The sequence below is a fragment of the Gorilla gorilla genome, chromosome 9 (genome assembly GCF_029281585.2).
Source record: "Gorilla gorilla gorilla isolate KB3781 chromosome 9, NHGRI_mGorGor1-v2.1_pri, whole genome shotgun sequence".
NCBI classification, from domain to species: Eukaryota; Metazoa; Chordata; class Mammalia; order Primates; family Hominidae; genus Gorilla; species Gorilla gorilla.
In genome coordinates this window covers 108,842,642-108,857,226 of record NC_073233.2, presented here as the reverse complement: position 1 = coordinate 108,857,226, position 14,585 = coordinate 108,842,642, and the positions used below count along the sequence as shown (strand labels likewise).

The window sequence follows — 14,585 nt, the reverse complement described above, 5'->3', positions numbered from 1 at the left end:
TATCAGATTAACAACTTTTTTCTTTTTTTTAATTTGAGATGGAGTTTCGTTCTTGTTGCCTGGGCTGGAATGCAATGGCGCGATCTCGACTCACCACAACCTCCGCCTCCTGGGTTCAAGCGATCCTCCTGCCTCAGCTTCCCGAGCAGCTGGGATTACAGGCATGTGCCACCATGCCCAGCTAATTTTGTATTTTTAGTAGAGACAGGGTTTCTCCATGTTGGTCAGGCTGGTCTCGAACTCCCGACCTCAGGTGATCCGCCAGCCTTGGCCTCCCAAAGTGCTGGAATTACAGGTTTGAGCCACCGCACCCGGCCCAGATTAACAACTTTTTAAGCAATATTTGAAAAAAATCTTCACTAGCTGATACTAGTAATATATGCCTAAGTATGGCAGCATAAAACTACATCAATTATAATGTGTATATGATGCAAGTATACTTACTAACAGCAATGATAAAATCTTTGTGCAACTTGTAAGTCATCAGTGGTTCTGCAAGGCACCTACAACAGAGAAGTGAAACACATGCTAGAATAGTAGAATCTTTTATTCTCCCCTAAACGTTAAGTGTTTCTTTAAGAATTAGGTGACTGTTATTCATCAATTAAAAATAAAATAACACATAAATAAGTAAATAAAAGAATTGGGTGATTTGGCAGTATGATAAATTTCCAGTAGTGGGGCCACAGAGAGACCTGAAACGCAGACCTCGAAGACACCAATGTACTTCTTTCCATGACTGTATTAAGAGGGGAGACTGGGAGTCTCCCAATATCAGAATTACCTTACCAGAGGAACAAATATGGGAACAATAGTTAAAAAACAAAACAAAAACAACACAACTTTCCATTCCAATTTGTTATTTTAAAAAGTACATAAAAATCCCATATACATATGGGACAACAAATACTAATTCAGTACTCAAAATATTATATAGCCTTTTAAATTACTATTGAAAAAATCAAGTACAAGTTCCAGAACACTAAATGTAAATGTTACCATGTCATGCTATTTCACCTTATGTGAGGGAACTGAGCTACTGAGTGAAGCTTCTGGACACAGGCTCCATGAAGTCACGTGGTTACTACTCAAGGGGTGAGTCAGAGATTGCATCCAGAGTACCAGGAGTTAAACCCTCCTCACCTGAGGTAGTTTTTCAGCCCACTTGTTATCGTCTTATTGTCCCACAGTTCAATATCAATATCAATATCAGGAGGGGATTTAGGAGCTGGAAAGAATAAAACAAGCTGTTTAAATTGTGCAGTTTAAAATATTTCTTATGCAATTATGAAAAATGGGTACAAACATAAGTAGGGCAAAAGAGAGAGGTATTCATTTCTTAGAATGCCAAGAGTTAACATTAGTACTGTTGTTAGTGTGAATTGATAAAAAGCTGACACTAAACCTCAAAGATATATCTTATGAAATAAGTCTCCCAAATGAAATTATTGCTAATTGTTAATATGACAGAGAACTTACCATGTGCCTAGCATGCTTCTAAGTGCTTTACGGAGATTAACATATTCAATCCTCACAACTCTTAAGAGGCAGGTACCATTATTATCCCTATTTTTATAAATGAGGAGGCTGAGACACAAAGACGTTAAGCAAATTACTCAAGGTCACAAAACCTGTAAGTGGCTGAGCTAGGATTCCAAATGACTCCAGCTAACATCCATGCATCTTATTGTATCTCTAGCTTACCAAAGGACACTTGGGAGAGAAAAATACAGTATTATAAAAATGCCCCCTCAAATTCTCATCGTTCATCTATTATAAATAAACATTAAAAACTGAATACATATATGAACTTTAAATATTATTTGAAAATATTCAAAGACAAGCACTAGTCAAAGAAGTCCATACTTTAGATTACCTATAAGAACACAAAAATTATGTAAGTTGCTTCATCCAAAACTTACAAAATGTGGTATTCATGAGTTTTTGAACTTTGGAGTTCACTCCTCCTATTCGGTAGAGTCCTAAAATGGTGATACCTAATAGGAAGGAAAATCACAAGAAAATGGCTTGAGATACAGCTTGGCAAGTACAGAATGTTAAAAACTCAGACATATGCCTAACAAAATTCAAAAGCTACTTATCCAATTTCACAGTCTAACTTTAGCAAAGCTATCCTGGACTTCTATTTCTCAGAGCAGACTCTGAACAGTGATTTGAAAGTCTTTGAAGATCTTCAAAGTAGCAAAGTGTAGCTGCCTATTCACCATTATTTGAATATAAAAAAGCAATGGAGATGGGAAGGGATGATCGATATTACTCATATTCTGTTTCTTCAGAGTCATGGAGTCCTCCTGCATGTTGAAAAGTCCTATGGCATTTATATCTTCATTTTAGAGATGAGGAAACAGATTCAGAGAATTCAAGGAAACTACTTCTCAGAATGTTGAAGTGGCAGCACTTAAAATTTAAATATAAGTTTATGGAACTCCAAAACCCAATATGAATTTTGCTTTAGCCAAATTTTCCTGGAAGTGAGTTTAACGTTTAACTGGAGTGGACTTCAAGACAGAGGTCATGATTAAAACGAAGAAAGGTACCAAAACTGTGGCAGTGACAAATCAGTAAAAGAAAGAATATAAGGAAGGAAGGGAGTGAAGACAAGCTCCTTAAGAATCTTACCTCCTTAATGCTTGGAAAAAAAAAAAATCAAAGAGGTGCTTGCAGTAAGAAATAATGCAGGGTTTCTCAATAAGAAGTACAGAGAGGCTGTATTAGAAAAAAATCTAAAAAAGAAGTATGCCTAAAGCATGATTTTTAGTAAACTGAAGCTCAAGGTATAGCTATTTGTATACTGATACATACATTTATATCACTCTTAAAATTAATCCACGTTAATGACCAAATACATCTTCAATGATCTATCTACTCTGAGAGTTTTCCATGTAAGAATGAGACACATGACAGTAATGCTATACCGATCAGGCAACACTGACCTCTTGTTTCCACAGCTTGAATGCATTTTCTCACAAAGTTGAACCCTGCTTCATTCAAATACACTGAAAATAAGAGAGAAATCGCATTAGGTGTTTATGCTGAACTCACATTCCCCCTTCAGTTGGCTCTGTTCACTGGGCCTTTATGACTCAACAGTAGAGAGGTTTTTTCTGAGTCTTCCAAATATTTTGGTTACAGGCTGACTTTTTATTTTGGGGTAGAAGTAGAGGAGGGAACTTCACCCTCACAGCTATTGTATCAACCTGCTAAGATCCTTCACAGAAAGTATATTACAATGATCTCATCCACTTTTCCTAAAAATAGCATTACTCCTTTACTACGTGTTTTCTTTCAGATGATAGGAGCAAATGCAGTAAGAATAAATCCTTATTATGTATTGAAACTTCTATTATAAAGCCTTTCACATATCCTTTCCCATGATTCTCAAAACATTATGAGGTAAAGAAAAGGCTCTGCAGTCTTAAGATGATTCCCTGGGTTGCTGAAAACCTCCACTGCTCTCAGTTTTAAGCTCTAGAGTCAGGATTCAAACTCGGGTCTGATTCTACGCTCCATGTTCTATTTTTCATTTTGCTACCTATTTAAAATAATTCAAAACATGCATTGTCAGTCACTAAACATCCACAAAAGGTCCTAGGATTATGAAATTGCAATTTATTTTCATTGTTTTTTGGCTAGATTTTCTTTGGATCAATTCTAATTTTTTTAAAGGGTTTTGGGGCAAGATCAAATTAAATTACTTATTTAAAGAGAAAGCATTTATTTAAAAAATACCAACTAACACCCAGAGGGAAAACTGAAAAATTTTTGAACTATGTTACAAATTTTCATCACATGTGGTAGAGACATGATTTTTAAAAATTCTCAAATAATAAATGAGGAGAATTCAAACCAATACAAATTTAAAACTAACTTCCATTTAAAGACAGTAGATTAAACACATTCTTGTAACTCAAAATAGATCCCCAGACAAAAAAATATATATCAAAAAAATTATGATAAAAATCAAGAAAGGGTAACACCAACAAACTAAAAACTGAAAAAAATTCTAGGCACAGCAAGCCAATGGAGCTGAATTGATTGACAGAAAGGCGTGAAAAATCTGTTGCCTAACAATAGAACTAGAGGTACTACTATGAAGAGGTATTTATTATGTGTTGTTAGGTGACAAAAGTAATCGACAGGACAATAAGGCCTATTTTCTCAAAATGTAAAAATTTGAGGGTATGTATGACTGTTTCTATTTTCCTAAGAAAAAACTCCGCAAATATATATGCAAACTACTGGTAAGGAGAAAGAGGGTAAAAGTTAGAAATTGTCATTTTTAATTCACTAGGCATTTTGGGATTATTTGACATTTTGAAAAATATATATATATGTGTGTATATATGTGTGTGTGTGTGTGTGTGTGTGTGTGTGTGTTTAGTACTCTAAAAAGAACTTCAAAACTCTAGAAATAAAAATGTCAAAACTAAAATAAGTATTGCCGTCAATGGGAAGTGGCTCATTTATTTCTTTGTCCCCAGTGTCCTAGGTCAAAAGAACAGAACTCAGTGAATACTTTCAGTGAACTCAACACACAAAAATGAATGGCCATGGCATCTCATTAGAGTGCAGCTAATGACCTACCTACATGAGACTGACGCTTTTCTTGGACACCAAAGAGAGATTGCTTGCTTCCAATAACCCCAAAATGCCCAGCGTAACACTAAGCATTCAGACATTTTAAAATACTTTTTGAATATAGGAGACAGGTAAGATGGAAAAGTGAAGAATCATTTAATTTTCAGTTTTAAGGACAACAACAAAAACTGAGACAAAAAAATGTAACCCTAGGTAAAAACAAGACACTAGCATTTTTATATCAACTAAAACTGCAAGTTCCTGACATTTAAAATGTTTGGTACTAGAGGTCACATTGTTCCACTTTTCAATAAAAAGATATATTAAGAGAAAAAGATAACCATTTTTAAAAAATTTCAATAGAACTTCCTTTCAACAAAAAAGAATGAAGATAGTTGTGACATAAAACAGAATTTCTCTTTTAAGTATTCATTTTGAGAAAAATAAGTAATAACCAGGCTGTACCTCAAAGTATACTGGGATATTTGGCAGCAATATTCCAGTCTTTTCTAATAAACTGATATCACAAGCTCATCATGTAGAATGACATCTTACTGACAGTCAGTCTAACTGCAGGGTTATTCTACGGATGCTGCCGTTCTGACATATTCCGTGGATCCTGTACTTAGCTCCCGTCATGTGAGTAAATGCAACATTATCAATCAATTCAGAGATGTGGAAGAATATACTGTGTTGGCAAAAATAACCATGAATTTTTGTTAACTTTGACCATCCTTTGCTTTGACTGAAAGAGTAGTTTCATGGTGCAGAGACAGTGCCCAGCTTTGTTTAAAGCCAGGAAAACCTAAGGCCAATTCTCAGCTCTAGTATCACTGCTGTATGTCTGAGGTAGGGGAAGTGTGCCTATTATTTTATAAACAAGCTCCTTCGTTTATAAAATGAGGGAAGTAACAATACCTAAGTTAAACAGTTGTAGTAAGATGAAGACAAACGGAAGAGTGCCTAACAATGGAACAAGACGAATTCAATGCTAGGTTTTTTTTTTCTATCTGCTCCTGTCTACACGTCACTGCTATATGAAGGAAAACATAAGAAGAAATTATAAAAGAAGCCACTCATTAGTTCTAATTAGATGAGAGGGGCAGTAGTTACTCTTCCACTTATTAGCTCTGTTACTAGGCATGGTTTTGATCTCTGTGCCTCAGTTTCCTCTCCTACAAAATAAAGATAATAGTATCTTCTTCATAGCACTGTTTAAAGATGAAGTAAGTTAACACTTGCAAAGCTCCTAGAATAGTGTATGCTTAGAATATAGTAAGTGCTTTAGAGTATTGGCTGTTATCATTATCATTATTATTGACTAGAGAAGAATGCAAATCTCTACATATGTAAATTTCGTGAATAAGGCATTCTTCCCCCAGGGCTAAAATCACTGGGGCTTGAGGGACTGTCAGCCACAAGTGTTGTTTCTCGAACAGGCATATATCACTTTGTCACTTATTTTTAAAATATTCGTGGATAGAGCAATGATCTGTTTCTTCAAACAGACATAGATCAGGCATAAACCAGGCAGGCCCTGTGAACCTAGTCACTGAAAAAATAGTAAGTTGGATATTAAGAAATGTCCCTATGTGCTCATTATACTCCAATAAATACAATGAAAAAAACATATCCTCTCACTAGAGCTAAACAGACTATAGCAGACTGAAATTACTGTTTACCCATTATCTGTTGTCCCTCCTTGCAAGAAGATTATATTTCTCAGCACCCTTGAAGCCAGGCTTGGTCATGTGATACACATTAACAATGAAATATGAACAGAAGTGACATGTGTCTTTACCCAGCAACCACTAAGAGCCAGTACGTGGCTTGCAATTTTCTTTTTCCTTTGTCACAGGATCAGCAATGATACAAAGGGAGGCTTCTCTATCAACTCAAGTTCCAGAGTGAAAACAATGTTGAGAGTCGCTGCTGACCTATATGGACATGTACTATAAAGAAGAAATGAACCTATATTGTCATCAGCCTCTGAGACTTGAGGATCATCTATTACTAAGCATAACCTGGCCAGTTCTGATTTAGTTGTATATAACTTAATTCACTGTGGCAAAACTCACTGAAATAAAGGCAATCCCACACAATGAACTTTTCCTCCCTTAACTGGGATATGTCCCTTTTGACTACTGACTTATCAATTCACATAACAAAGGCAGCAAATAGCAGCAGTGGCAGTGCCTGTTGATGGTTGCTTTGCAAACAACCATCAACTATAGACAGCGCCTTCACTTGAGCACCCAGCAATTTCTTCTGATGTCTGAGAAGAGGACAAGATGGCTAAAATAGTTTGTCTTCCAATGACTGTGGATGATGTAGTCACAAGGATTGTCATTTCTGAGGGAAGTCAGTGGCAAACACATTCTGTAATGGAAAATGACCAGTTTTCCAAAGCCAAGAAGGGGTTACTATACTTAATGCATCAGTGCTCATGAGAATTCAACTAAAACGTGTCCTCTTAACATCCAAAAACAAAACAAAAAACAAAAAATCGAAAACACCCGGGAACTCTTTTGTGTTCAAATGTCGATGGAAAGGGTTATTACTAAATCAAATTGCACCATTAAAAAGGCTGATAATTAATTATAATTCTCCTTCAGTGGAGGACAAGGTACTTCTGGGGCAACAGCAAGGAGAGGAGGATAAGTATCCTACACAGGAGAAATAACGATTGCTGATTTGGGCTCAATGCTTGGCCCAGAGCAGGCAGCCAATACATGCTTATTGATTGATGGCTTGCTAGTTACTGGTTTGTACCAGGATTGCTCAAGTACCTTCTCTGATGGTTTCTATTAGGGTTAGAGTTTATTAGCTTACATGAGCTACATTTGTGAACACTTTCCCAGTCCCAAGCCCAACCCCAGCCCTGGATTTCCTCCATTGCAGAGAGAAGCAGAGGGATACCCAGAATACAACTACTACCAAATTCTGTAATATGAGAATTAGAATTCTATAACATTAATGATACTTGGCCTTCATGGGTGAGGGCAGAAGCAGAAGACAGACTAACTTAATCAACTTAATATATTCAATCAAAAGTTAAGTCTAAACCTTTTTTTTTCCCCTCTGTAAACTGTTCAGGGATAAAGCTTTTATTGAAACCTTAAAAAAGTTTCCATAAGGCAGTTTAGCAGCACGAAAGCTATTAATCTCAACAGAATTCAAACAGCCATGAGGAAAGGAAAAAGAATAGTCTTTCACAGAGCTAACAAAGCAAAAGTCCTTGCACCTTCAATTTCCTAGCAATTCAAAACCTAGTATGTCCTTACAGATGTAATCTACTTGACCTTACAGTACATTCTCAGGGTTGACAAAACAAAGCAACATTTGTCTTTAATTTTTAATTCACTTTGCTGATCTCCTGTTTCAGATTAAAAGGTCCCTTATCACAGATAACTAATATCATGCTATATGTTAACTGAAATAAATAAAAAATAAATTAGTACATTTATCAGTGTTCATGATACCTACTGGACCTTTTCTCTGCTCCTTAAGGATGGGCAGTTAACTCTCCATAGCCCTGGCCCAAATTGTTCTTTCATTCTGCTCTGCCCATGAAGAGCACTTGAGCTATGACATCTTCTTGGGCCTCCGTGATAAAAACAAAACTGTAACTGATCAAAGATCAGGGGATTATATGGTAAAGAAGGAGGATGATAACCTAGGGACATCTGAGAACTTCCAGAACCAAACTATCTAAACCACAATATGAAGCTCAAGAACACTCATAACAGATGGTAACTGCATAGAATGAGAAGAAGAAAAAGCTTATTGCTGTGGAGAATAGATACATGGGTACACTTGAGGAAAGTCACTTAAACACACAAGCAGAAATTTAGAGCTGTTGGGAAATTTCAAGACTATCTTCTGTTCCAATCCCTTCAATTTTGTATAAGGACTGAATGTTAGGTGACTTTGTCATTACACACACAAATATTGACTTTCATTAGTGGAAAGTCAATGGAAAAGAACTTCCTTTTTCTTATTCGCAGTACCTGGAGTAGAGTAGGTGCACAAGGGAATATTTTTGAACTGACTGCATGAGAGAATGAGATCTAAGTGCCTTTTCTTTCACAGTGCTCACCTTCTCCAGACCCAGGGTTGAAGGACCAGCTCAGAAGCCATCACACAAAACTCATATTTGAATGGGGACAAGGCTCAGGGCACCAATTGAGAATGTCAGAGAAAGAAAGCCTAGAAGAAATGTTAACTGCTTTTGCCTCTGTAAATGACTGTTCCAAGATGGAGGTCTTGGGGCAGGAAAGGTATGTCATAAAATGTAATTTGTTTCTTTGAAAGATGTATTCAAATGGCAGAACTACAGAAAACATATGGGTGAGCTACTTTTTACCAAATGTCCCCAGTGTCATGGCTTGAGGTCTAGTTTAGTACTAATCTTAATTGAATGGCATGTGATTGAGGACTAGTTTAGTGCTAATCTTAACTGAATGGCATCTGTTTAATATTGATGATAGATATTACTACTACAAAAATAAATTCATTCCCAAAGTCTTACAATTTCATGGATATTGCAGCATATTTTACAACCAGAAAAGTATTTGTAAATTCAATACCCTGTCATTGACCAATATTTCATTTTCTTATTTGATGTTTTTTCATAAAGGTGATTCAAGCTTTCCTTTTCAAGTCTCATTTATGGCATCCATACTTTGAAAATGGTAAATTAAGAGTAACTATCAATACAAGGTAGGAAGACTTTTGCATGTTAGTCTCACAAAGAGTAGCATGAAACTACAGTCACAGCATAGTTTTATTCTTCATTCCATGGCATTTGTTCTCTGTAAATTCATACTATGGCCCTATTTTAGAACATTAGATATTTCTCACACTGTTGCTTGTAGGATTTTCAGTGAAGGCACAGATGTTATGATTGCTTCTAAATGGCTGGCATTCAAACAAACGTTTACCTAAGTTATATATTTTACCATCCTAAACTTCATTGTCTTCAGCAGTTCAAAAACACAAATACATATTATGCAAAACTGAGTTTCCAAAGGAGAACAAGAGTATTTTAGAATAAGTGGAAGCCATCTGAATTATGGAGGATATAAACGAGCACTCTTCGAAGTGGCCGGTGAGTTAGGGCTGGTACTGGTTTCCAATACCAATTACAGGAGAAGTTACATACTGAAATTGATGCAATGCTACCTTTAGGGGAGTCAAATATCAACTAAAAAGAAATACAAGATCTCAAGAACAGGATGATGTACAAAAAAATGGTTAGAGCGCCTGACAAAAAGAAAGATATAAACTGATTTAAGCACTTAACACGATGAGCTCACATGACTTATTCAAGACCTAACAGGTATAAGAATTTCACAATCACTGAAACACAAATTTACCCGAGGAGTTCGACAGGAGTTTGATACCAACATGGCCAACATGGTGAGGCCCCATCTCTACTAAAAACACAAAAATCAGCTGGGCACTGGGCGTGGTGGCATGTGCCTGTAATCCCAGCTACTTGGGAGGCTGAGGTAGGAGAATTGCTTGAACCCAGGAGGCGGAGGTTGCAGTGAGCTGAGATCTTGCCACTGCCCTTGAGCCTGGGCAACAGTGTGAGACTCCATCTCAAAAAAAAAAAAAAAAAAAAAGCCTGACTCAGGTGAATTAGTAATACCACAATGTCCACCCCAGAGGTTCTGGCAGCTAAATTCTGGAAAGTGAGTCCAACCCTGTGCCTTTGAGCCAGGGTTTCTTTTATTGGTAGCGCCTGCCATAGTCTTGACTTTTCAACAGGGTAGTGATTCTGTTTGGGTGAGCAAATTTGAATCCCTATGTGTGTGACAGCTAAAAATAAGTGTAATTTTCAATAAGTTTAGTTTATGCAAAAGTAGTAAGACCTTTTGAAATCACTATGCAATTGAGTGTATTTATTTAGAATGTTTGCAATACTTAATTTTAACATAATACTTAATCTGCATTTATAAAGTGATTTATTAGATTAAAAAAGTTGCTAGGTGTTGAAAAGATTATATTTGTCAGGATCACAAATCTGTCTAATTAGGGTGACTCTGACAGAATAAAATTCACTATTTTGTCATCAGTTGATATGTCTTAAGGAAACTTGACTAATTAAATGTACAAATGGGAGAATTCTGTCAGATTTATGAAAACAAAATAAAGTGAAAACGACTTAGTTTTAAAAGTTAGTGCAATTACAAATAAGATCTGTATACTGATTAAAAACAGGCTTCAAGTAAAAATATGGCTTAAAATAAATCAAATATTAAAAATAAAACTTAAAAATAAAGCTTAAGATTCATAACTTTAAGCACTAAAGTAGAAGCTTGTAATATTTCTTCTGTAACCAAAAATCTTCCCTTGGGTAATAAAAGCCTACTGGTACTAATGAGAAAAATAAGAGCAAATCTGTGCTCAGCACGTGTCTCAGGCAAGGCCTGTATTGACTACTATGGAGAAGAGACGGGTTCTGTCACAAGGAGCTCAGAGCACTGGGTAGGAAACTAATATACCATACAAAAAGCCAGAGTGTGAGAAATGATATAAACACACGCACTCTAGCACTGCTATTTTTCTGAAACACACACCATTTTATAATTATAATTGAAGGCACAGTGATGTTTCTGGTGGCTGACACTGCAGGATACCTATTTCCAGAAGAATGATTCTGTACTGCATGAAGATGCAGACTCCCTCTCCATCATAAGTACATTAGTTTTGGTGGTACATTTCATTAAGCATGAGTATATTCTGATCAACTTGACTATGCCACAGTTCAGAAGCACTACTCAATACTGTATATAGGTGCAATTGTCTTCCATGAAGGATTTGTCCTTGGGTAATTTGAATTTGAAAGGACTAATCTTATAGTGCATATCAACAATCAAACTAATGTTAGAAAACACATTTCACACTCTTCTCAAATGCAATTTATACAAAAGATTATTTTTTAGGTAATTATTTAGAATGAACATTCAGTACATACAAAACTCTCACCATTTGGTTAATGTATCTGTGATTAGATAAAAGTTGGCAATAAAGGATTTTATACTAATCACTTTCCTTGATTCCAATAAGGAAGTAAATGTGAGAATAAAAACTGGAAATAGTTTTTTAAAATATTATTTAAAAATAATTTTAAAATTATGTTACTTAATTATTGAAACATCTTTTATATCATGCATTTTCTTTTGATAATTTCTGAAGTTAATCACTAGAAAGCATTTAATTCAGATAAAATAATAGGTTTTTAATACATTCAATATTTATAACTTTCAAATGAGTGCTTTCCTAGTTTATATTTATTCCATTCTAACTCATATTTCCATAGCAATCTAAATGTCAGGGTTGGCCAGGCACAGTGGCTCATGCCTGTAATCCCAGCACTTTGGGAGACCAAGGTGGGAAGGTTACTTGAGGCCAATAGTTAGAGACCAGGCTGGACAACAAAATGAGACCTCATCTCTATTAAAAAATAAAAATAAAATAAATAAGAAAAGTAAATGTCAGGGTTATTGAGTTTGTTTGAAAAATAAATTTAGAAGCCATAAGACAAAATCCATTGCATTACATAAAACTTGGAATTGCTTTCAAAGTTATATACATAACCCTAGAAACAAATACACAAATTAATTTTAAATATCAAGTAAAATGACTACGTAAAGCACTTATGAAAATACCCTAAACTAACCACAGATAAAAGATAGCAAGAAGTTGGCAGGTAATTAAAGAGGATTCAGAACATGATGAAAAACATATAAACTGTGTTTATAAAGAATGGCTACAAACTAATGATTTACTAATAATACAGTAAAGACATCTTTTCCAACATATACCATGTGTAATGACAAGGTCCTTATATTTTACATTCTTAGTCACTATCCACTAAAACCAGCAAGAAGTGTTTATGTCTTCAGTCTTATACCTGTAAGAAAACTGGAGCAGAGAAAATAAGACAAAGAAGCTCTCCACTGTGTTATATATTTATATTGATATAGATACAGTACTTATATATAATTATATATAATTTAGCTTGATTATAATTATATATTTATTAATATATAATATATTTAATATATAATAAAAATATAATATAATTATATATTATATATTTTATATAAATAATTGAGCTAAATATCAACTTTCTCAAATCTCTATCAGAGATAAACCAAGGCATGTAAATAAGTAAACACCAAAGAAATAAAAATTAACTTTTGTTACTGTAACATCAGAAGTTTGTGGTTTTAACATGAGAAACATTTTAAATAAAAATTTCAAAGTTGCTGTACCATGAGATTAATGGTGTTATACTATTTCCCCAGAATACTTACAATCACCTAATGCTTTTGTGTTAAAAATAACTACATGACAAAATTTTAAATAACTATTAAAATGACTTACTTTCTTCTTTCTTGCTTATAATGGCAGGCAGAGTATAAATCTAAAAAACAAAGGATGTCCATTAGTTACTTCCAGTTAATGACCCAGCACAAAAGATTAGCAAGGTGATATCTGTACACCAACAGATGAAAAGAGTGTCTTGATTTCAAGGTCCTACAACTGCTGTGTCCACAGCACCACCTGTGTACCATCAACCAACTTCCTTCCTGTGGTTCACCCACCCTCACTTCCCACTCCTTTTCCATCCGTGGCTGTGCTGCCCTGGACAAGGTTCTACCTCCATCTCATTTAAGCGTCTTATTCTCTGCCCCAGTATGATGCATAATGTGCCTTTCTCAGGAAGTATCTCATAATGGATTTCCGGAATTGCTCCTTCTTCCAATTTCCTGCTTAGCATGTTCTCAATGTACACAATCCTAACTTGTACATTGTTGGTCTAACAAACTATTCCCTAAATTTGCTCTAAGTCAGGGCTTCTCAACTATTTCTGGTAAAGAGTGAATTTTCTTTTAAATCTATTATTCACATTTGTGTAAAATATAATAAAATTGAAATAGAAAATAACAAAAAAATCAATGCAGAGTTCCAATTTTTAAATTAAATTTAACAGGCTTAAAATAACCCAAGTGGCTACAGGATTTTCTAAAGGCTGAATCACAATTTCTGTACTGATCTTACTGTGGACTGGTAACACAGTTTGAGGGAGGGTCTCAAAGTCTGAGGACCACACTTTGTTTGACACTATTGCTGTACAGGTTCTTTGCCATCTAAAGAATGGTTCTCAAGTAACAGGATGGCAAGTCTTATTTCCTCTGTGTGTTCACCCTCTACTGATCTAGTAACAGTGTTCTTTAAGAAAACAGACAGTGATGAATGATTCAGCCTCCTTTTTACGTAAGCCTTCCTATTTTTTGTTAAGTAGACTACATACAATTTCAAAATAATTATTAAAAATGGGGATACGTATGGAAGTGAAAATGTCAAGCCACACGCAGTTTTATTAAGTTATACTTTTTAAAAATGGTCTTGATTAGAGAATCAGTTCTTACCCTGAACCTTGTTCATCACTCTAATCACATGCCTAGCACAGGCCTTGCAAAGACTGGGCATGCGATCATTATTAACTGAATAAGCTAACCTAATGCGTGGAGCCAAGGTGATGAGTGTAAGTAATTTTTTAAGAAGAAATTTTAGGGTTTTAAATTAGTCCCAAAAGTCCCCTTATAAAATAAGTCAGAAAGGTAGAGTTATGGGCCACGAGTGAGACTAGGAAACCATAAAAGTCTCTACTCCCCCGATTTCCTTTTTTAATATTTTCAATTATACTACAGGCAAAACATTGTATACTATGAAAAGAATTTCCACACATTATAATTATTAGGACAATAAAACCTAAATTATAGAATGTGTCATAGTCTTACCGGTTCCTTCCCATCCATGGCTTCAAGCCAGAGTTTCCTATTAGCTTCTGAGAAGGCCTGTAACGTGATGATCCCATGCCTATTTAAAAACAAATATTTTCTATATTTACACATTTACTACTGTTTAAATTCTCAGTTAACTAGAAAGATAAAATTTGAAGAAAA

At 35.1% G+C, this 14,585-nt stretch overlaps 1 protein-coding gene across 1 annotated transcript in view; it reads right to left on the bottom strand.

Annotated features, from left to right (window-relative positions):
* The window catches only part of ARHGAP42 (Rho GTPase activating protein 42), a 303,541-nt gene that overhangs the window by 28,845 nt on the left and 260,111 nt on the right, over positions 1 to 14,585 (bottom strand). Inside the window, exons 11-16 of the mRNA XM_019037646.4 lie at positions 14,421 to 14,499; positions 13,000 to 13,039; positions 2,955 to 3,017; positions 1,923 to 1,997; positions 1,144 to 1,228; positions 445 to 503 (exon numbers count right to left, since the gene is read on the bottom strand). Coding sequence (XP_018893191.1) covers positions 445 to 503; positions 1,144 to 1,228; positions 1,923 to 1,997; positions 2,955 to 3,017; positions 13,000 to 13,039; positions 14,421 to 14,499 — 401 coding nt within the window. The remainder of the gene's footprint in view (positions 1 to 444; positions 504 to 1,143; positions 1,229 to 1,922; positions 1,998 to 2,954; positions 3,018 to 12,999; positions 13,040 to 14,420; positions 14,500 to 14,585) is intronic.